At 33.1% G+C, this 8,186-nt stretch overlaps 1 protein-coding gene across 2 annotated transcripts; it reads right to left on the reverse strand.

Moving 5' to 3' along the window:
* Positions 1-5,561: 5,561 nt before the first annotated feature.
* LOC131849522 (malate dehydrogenase, cytoplasmic) lies at positions 5,562-8,004 on the reverse strand. 2 transcript variants are annotated; one of them, XM_059199608.1, is made up of 2 exons: positions 7,348-7,446; positions 5,562-6,945 (listed from the first exon to the last, which is right to left on the reverse strand). In XM_059199608.1, exons 1-2 carry the CDS (start codon positions 7,423-7,425, stop codon positions 5,953-5,955), a joined length of 1,071 nt encoding a protein of 356 aa, XP_059055591.1. In that variant the 5' UTR covers positions 7,426-7,446; the 3' UTR covers positions 5,562-5,952. The 2 variants fall into 2 exon arrangements, with proteins under 2 accessions (XP_059055591.1, XP_059055592.1); XM_059199609.1 differs by lacking the exon at positions 7,348-7,446 and adding an exon at positions 7,718-8,004 and having other exon boundaries at positions 5,564-6,945.
* Positions 8,005-8,186: the final 182 nt, after the last annotated feature.

The following is an 8,186-nucleotide window of genomic DNA, read 5'->3' on the forward strand; positions in this document are numbered from 1 at the left end:
AAGAAACTGTATAAAGTCGTTTGTATATATAGGAAACAGCTCACACTATTATCCTCTTTTGAACCATAATATAGATACTTACAATTATTATTACATCAATTAGACACTCAAAAGAAGGTATATTTCAGTAAATCAGAGTAATAAAACATAAGTTACATGCAAGTATTAAGAATTACACAAAAAACGTCTTTCTCTCTATAAACATATTTAATAACATATTATCGAAATTGAATCCTAATTTTACCAGCTGTTTCTCATGAAATATTAACACATAAACAGACAGTTATTGCCTCGTAGATTTTGTTATATGGCCATGTAGGCAAACCATACAACTTATATATAAAATTACTATTTTACCAGCCAACAATATTAATAAAAAATATACAATTTAACTTATTAATTTAAAATCGATGTAATTATAAACATGTTAACGATATTTAAGCGGAAATGTGTTTTTTACCTATACAACTGACTGAACGAAATAAACATAGTCGCGACGAATAGCTTGTTTCATAAATATAATAATAATATAAAATATAAAGGTGCCTTTCAGATTAAATTCGTTAAGATTACTTAAAATGCCAAAATTTTGTACCATAGCATATCAACTTGTGATTATGAATATTCTTAATTTCCTAGTTAACGTTTAAAATAACGCCTTATAGGTATGTTATAGATTAATATGTAGGTATATATTTCGAAAACCATTACAATTCCAACATCTCAAAAACATGAATAACGTTTATCTTATCGAATCTTAAGATCCACTTCACACGTTCAGATACTATTTAGATCTTTCAATTATGCTAAGTAGATACATATAGTAGGTGTTTATTTATTCTGTAAAAATGTATAGGAACATCTTCGATGAAATACGATTAAATTGGGAAGGTACATATATAATTTAAGTACTTATATCAAATTGATAATGAATGTTCCAAAGTAACTACAAGGTGCTGAAATGTGAAAGTTATTAACACTACTCGTATTTATGAACTAACTATAGTGTTAATAGTTTCATATATTGTTATTTATGCTATACCGATTGTACTATAATATATAACAAATTAATTGAAATTATTGCTTTTTTTTGTTTAATTTGTATTTGTACAATATCATTTAATATTAAGTATTGATATTGAACAAACATCCTCTTGACTGTTCACCTAAATAATACCTATGGCGTTTCTCTATATACGCAGACTGTAGCATCGTAAATATATTAGGTATTTCGCGACATGGTAAGATTAAACCTGTACTCTTATATTCATGTACATACAAGTTCATTTGAAAAGTGTCCGCGACTTCCCGAGTGTTGTAGGTTGCACACTGAAAATTTCCTCCTAATTCCTCCAGCCGATTTTACTAAAGCCGAAACCTTAACAGAGAAACAGACAGGTGGCGGGACCTGTCTGTTTCTCTGTTGTTACCATTTTATTATGCATGCATAAAAAGAAGAAAAGATGAAGATAAGAAAGGCAAATCTGTATTTTTCATATGCCTTTATAATTCTTTCTAGGTTTTAGCTTATAGGAGTCTTAGTCTGAGCCACAGATTACAATTGTTTACTGTGTGGTGTAAGCTAAATGATTAGATTATGAAAACGGATATGTTGCTTTAGAACGAGCTACCTACGACAGTCGATAAGGCGACTTTAATCGAATCAAGGAATTAATAACCAATGGTCTAGACCACTGCCTGATTAAGACAGCACGGGGCCTGTAAACCAAGATACTATATAGACCAAAACCTAGACTGAAGACCAAATCATGGGCCTCTTGTTTCAGTTTAAGTTTGGTTAATTATAAATCATTTACTTAGTTTAGACTTAAAACCCTTTTTGTTATATTATGTTCAGGCGGTAATGATAAGGGACCAGTAACATTTCCTGCACCGCAGGCTACTCCCGCACTGGTCTATAGACTGTCACTATTTTGTATTTGATTCAATGCAGCTTCTACTTCTTTGCATGGGATCACAACTACTCGCCTTGCTGCTCAAATGGAAGCTCTTTTTAATTTAGGTTGGCACACATCCGAGAGTAGGTACGGGTAGCTGCGATACCCGCTAGGTAGGACTGCCTTTTCAATCTCCACTAATCCGGCGACGCCTTGATGATGTAGTGGTTTAATACATCGCTTTACTTCCATTGGTCCCGGGTTAATAATTCCTCGCACAATAGAAGTATTTGTATTCTTGAGTATGATTATCTGTATCTATTAGTCTGCACGTTATCTATTTGCGGTCTCTATTATCCTGGCTTAATCAACTCCAAATGTTACCTTAACTCTGCTCAATCCCATTACTATATTCTAATAGTTTTTTTCGGACGGAATGGAATGGTTCACCCACCTGCGCTAACGGTTTACGCTGGCGGGGCACCAGTGGAGGATAAGATGAATATAGCATGAGGTCAGGTCAGTTAGCCCATCGTGACAAATTCACCAGGAATTTATCACGATGGTTTGAAGGGGGAACCGAGTGGAGGTCAACCTAATATGGTACATTGCTAGTAATGGGGTCAAGAGTCCACATTACTAACAATCCATTTCCCCCCTACTCTAATGCTGTTGTCGCTGTTGGCCGTTACAGCTTCACGGGACGATAGGACGCGAAAGTGCAGAGGCACCGCTAGGGGTTTGAACGGCGGCTCAGGCCGCCGTAATCCCTATTTGAATGGAGGATCGATCGGAGGGGAAACTTATAATCCAATGCGAATTTTCGGCTTATTTTAGTGTAATTATACAATTTAATGTACCTACCTACCTAGAATTACTTAGTAAATCAAGTATAAACACTGCAGAAAACCCTCACCTAAATCCGATTGGAGTCTATTAACCTTTAGCGAACTGACTCATTGACCAAAGTAGGTATCATCGAGTACCTACGTGACTAACCTTTAACTATACTAAATTATGTAGACTATTTTAAAAAAACAATATCACTATGATAACATAAAGCATTATCATAGTCAAGTGATCGGGGCGACAATATTTTGAATAGGTATATTTATTTGTTTTTTTTTTTTTAACCTCTGACGCAAAAAGAACAATTAACATGATTGATATGTTCTGTCTATGGTTTCGAAGTTCGTATAAATGAATAGGCCGATTATGATGGGGTTGTTTGTCGTAGTTTAAAAAGAACGAGATGGCTAAGCATCATCCTAACTTAAAAAAATTATACTGGGGTTGCTTTAAATTCTAATTTTTAATATTGTATTTGCATTAAACATTAGATATAGCTATTACCTTTACTTAAAATGTTTTACGTATCTACATCACTTTTCATACAATATAGGTACATATACATATTTTCTTTGCTCACCCCTTCGAAGCCTGATGAAATATTAAGAGGGTCAAAATTTGATTAACCATTAAATACTAGCATCAAGAATATACAATTTCTTTTTATATTATTTTAAATCAATATAATGTACAGTAGATATATGATATTTATTTAATATCTATCGGAATAACCAGTCTTGATACAATCGAGAGTTATCAATTAGATCTATTTGCAATGCAAGTGCTTCTTTTATATGTCATTGGTAATGTATAGAAATTATGGAATATACATATACCGAGTTGACTAACCGTGTCCCGCGACGCTACTCATGAATTTAGCTAAAAAATTGACCTATTCTACTGTTGATATGATATTTTGTTTTCTAATGTATTTATGAAGATAACTGTACAAAAAATTCATCTGACTGAGTATCTTCGAAAACTGCAAAAATGCTTAATGATAGTCTTTATCCACAGTAACTGTAGTAAGTAAAGTTTATGTAGACAAAGTACTTAATAGTTGGAAGATTAAGTGAAATTTAATAGTTACCCAAACTCGATGTGCAAGCGAGTTGTGAATTAATAAAATAGTTCAAATTGTTAGGAAACTCCTAATAGGCATTAATTAAGTTTAAGACACCTGACCCGAACTACTTAAATTTTCCGAGAAAATAAATTTAAGTGAGTCAACTATGAAGTGTAAGTATTTAGCGATAAATATTTAAAAGTTGGCTTACATTGCTCAACACTATACGCGTAATTATTTCGTTGTACTTAATTTGTAATTAAGTTATATTTACGAATAAACTATTTCAATGAACCGGCTTGTAGTCTATTCCTACATTTGTAACAAATAGTTTCAAGAATTTTTTTTAATTAATCTTTTACATTTTTTTTGTTTGTATAAGTTTGTTAATGGAAAAGTGAAACCGCCTGCCAGGAATTAACTTTTGTTTTTTGTTATTTTTTAATTGTGGATACTTTCAATGACGACCATTATAAACGCCAAGTCAACCACGCAAATGTAAGCAAAGGAAGAGTGTAGTCCTTTAAATTCGATTCTCTCTTCCTACCGTGTAAATGACCCAATATACTACCGAGGTAGACAATATAATACAAATATATTAGTGAAATAAAATGTCATCTACTGTGAATACCTCAATCTCAATTAATATAGCTCTAATAGAACTTTAATTAGTATCTATGTTCAGGTTAGATCATTTACGGGGACACGCAAATCTTGCTCCATTCACCTTCATAAGTCGTCTGATGAATGCACGCCTGTTCCGCATAATCAAACAATCGATTATTTTATAGATTCACGGTAGCTGCATTTAGTCGACCTCAATCTGTCCGCGCGCCCAAACCAAAGTATGCATACTCTACCAGATGACGGCCTTGGTGGTCTAACGGTTTAGCACACCGCTTTACTTCCAATGGCCGCGGTTTCGATTCCTTGCACGGCACAAACATTTATAGAGTATGATTTTTTGTATCGGTCTAGGTGTTTTCAATGTTTGATTGTATTTGCAAAAAAAAAAACCTAACTATGTATAAAAGTTATATCAGTTATCTAGTACCCATATCACAAGCTCTGCTTACCTTGGGACTAGATGGCGCTGTGTGAATTGTTCAGAGATATTTTTTACACCGAATCTCTTGCAAGCCGTCTCAAAGTAAAACGTATAATATAAAAAAAAGCCAAGTAGTTTAAGCCTAAAGTACCAAATGAAATTAAACATGTTGATAATAGTTTGATTAGGCAAAGAACAAAAGCCAGTCTTATCGCTAAGCAATAGGTGCAACCTTAGACCTTCAGAATAAGTAGGTCTTAGAAAACCTACTTAAAGTACATTATAGGCTAGCGTTACGGTGTGAAGATAACCATACCTACAAAAAACCGTGTATTCATTTTCTATGATTATTGCGATATCGTTCATCGTATTGTTGAAACTTTGTACTTAATATTGTTACATCACGATAAAGATCTTACAATGCATATCTATATAGCAATAAAGTAAATAAACTCAGGACTGCTCTTTCAAACTTTTCTGGAGAACATATACAACATTCGATTTGTTGAAAGAACTACTAAAAAACATCGAATTAGAATTACATAAGTGATATTTATAGTGTAAATATTCTCTTATCTGTTTATACACACTAAAAAGAATTTAATATACCTACCAATTAACTACTAATTTAAATGAATCTACATAATTTAATTGTCCTATAAACTATCACAAAGGAATCAAGAGATATAAAAATAACGTCAGAAGTTATCATGATAACCACTTCTTTTATTAATAAAGTATTTGCTGATATGCTATCAAATAATAATTCTGTCATAGATTTTTAATGATAAAATTATAAACTAAAACAATTCTGAATGATAAACATAACTATAAATGCATAATAAATGTTCTGCATAGCAATAAACATGTGCATAATAATAATATATCAAAGACCCTAAACAAACATTAAACATAAAAACAAAAGCATCACTGAGTGAGATAATCATGACCTTTTAACATATACCAATATATGTTTGTAACAAAAATAGTAATAATTTACATTTCCATAAACAATCCCAGCAGTCAGAAACCATTTCAATATGCCTATGATATATACATTAAAATTAAACAGGAACTTAAAGATTACACAGTCAATCCTTGCAGACATCTAGAGCATCTTGTTTCTCTTCGGCTAGCTCTTTACCAGTAGTATCTAACATCTGCCGAGCATAATCAGAAATGGTCAATCCTTCAACAATCTTCCATTTCCCATTAGTAACAGTCACGGGGAATGAGAATACAACATCTCGGGGAGTGCCGTAGGATCCATCTGATACCACACCCATGCTTACCCAGCGGTCACCGGTCCCCAAAAACCAATCCCTCATATGGTCAGATGCGGCTTTTGCTGCAGACAGAGCAGAAGACATTTTCCTAGCAGCAATAACAGCTGCTCCACGCTTTTGCACTGTAGACACAAAAGTGGTTTTTAAGTATTCATCATCATTAATGGCTGCCGGTACTGGCTTATTAACACCACCAGTATATACAAGAGCATTTGAGGCATCTGGAAACTGAGTTGAGGAATGGTTGCCCCAAATAATAACATTCTTAATATCACGAACTTGGACTCCTAATTTCGCTGCCAACTGTGCCTGTGCACGATTATGATCCAAACGTGTCATTGCTGTGAAGTTTTCTTTAGGAATGGAAGGCGCATATTTGGAGCAAATCAGTGCATTGGTATTTGCTGGGTTGCCAACAACCAGAATTTTAACATCCTTCCTGGCAACTTTGTCAAGGGCTTGTCCTTGTTCTTTGAAAATACGAACATTTGCGGAAAGGAGGTCTTTCCTCTCCATTCCCTCTTTCCTGGGCATAGATCCAACCAGGAATGCTGCAGCAACATCTTTGAATGCTTCTTCTGGGTTGGCAGTCGGTAAGACACCAGCCAGAAGTGGTAATGCACAATCAGCAAGTTCCATCACTACACCATTCAGAACTCCCATCATAGGGGCTATATCTAAGAGATGTAGATGGACTGGCTGTTCAGGTCCAAATACTGCACCAGATGCAATTTGATACAGTAAGGAGTAGGCGATTTGACCTGCCGCTCCGGTCACAGCAACTTTAATTGGTGTAGCCTGGAAAGAAGGTATATTTCTATGAAGAAAGGATATTTTGTATTATAGCGAAACATACGAAGTATGATTAATTTAAGTCAATTAGAGTAGAAATGACTCTTATTGTCCAATAGATTACCAAATAAATTTTAGAATTAATCAGACCAAACTGTTTCCAAAGAAAACAACATAGAACACATATTTACTATAAAAATGAGTATATTTTTTAATTTTCTATGGTAATAGATAAACTAAATGTAAATTACATTCATTAACATTTACATTTATGAATAATTACTTCTTCAATTTTAAACTAAAATAAGTTATTACAACACTAAAAATTGCAAAAAAAATGTAATTGATTTTCTTTTCAATTACAATACTTTTTAATTGACAATTATTAGCAAATATAAAAAGAATTACCATATTTGCAGGTTTATTGACAATAGGTTCTATATCTTCAACAACTGTTGGAGCAGTGCCGCAACAAAAACATGACATATTGATTGCACAGTATCTATCAATATAAGTACCTACGATTCAATTACAAAGTTTGCAATGACGTTGATAACACATTAGCTATCAGAAGACCTTCAGATAAATATTTAGATAAATTATTACTCCTGTAATACACCTCATATTCATCTACAACTATTTCTGGGTGCCTGTCTGAGACTGTACCGTTACATATTTTTGTCACAAGTAATTGAAAAACTAGTTTTAAGGTCAATTCAATGTCACAGTGTCACACTAAGTTAATCATGCAAAAAGGATACAAAAATATGAAACTTACCATATTTACTATGTGCACTCGTTTATATAGTAATATTTAACTTAAATATTTAGTCTTTCGGGTATCAAAACTGGAATGAGTGAAATGTCTTTCAGGATGTAAATAAAATAAATATAATAATATTGTAGATTATGTAACTAACAGAGCAAGAACACTGACTGTTCGTTGTTTGCGATTGGTTGAGTCAGAAACAAAAAAGATAAGAAATCAATTCAGACAATACAATTTCTGTTAATTGATTAATATAACAACTCTAGTGAATAAGTTGACAGCCTGGATTATGTTCTTACTGTCTTTTCTGACATTTTGATATATATGACAGTATCACAATCACTGTCACTTGATTTAAAATGAACACTATGCTTTATCGTTATTTAGAGTTGCCGGTAATTGGAATTTCGTTTTATCATGTCATCGTTACACTACTAGTTACAGTTACATTATAGTAGAGTTTAGTTGACATTTCTTT

Source organism: Achroia grisella, unplaced genomic scaffold (genome assembly GCF_030625045.1).
Source record: "Achroia grisella isolate CSIRO2021 unplaced genomic scaffold, CSIRO_AGI_Agris_v1 utg642, whole genome shotgun sequence".
In the NCBI taxonomy this organism is placed as follows: domain Eukaryota; kingdom Metazoa; phylum Arthropoda; class Insecta; order Lepidoptera; family Pyralidae; genus Achroia; species Achroia grisella.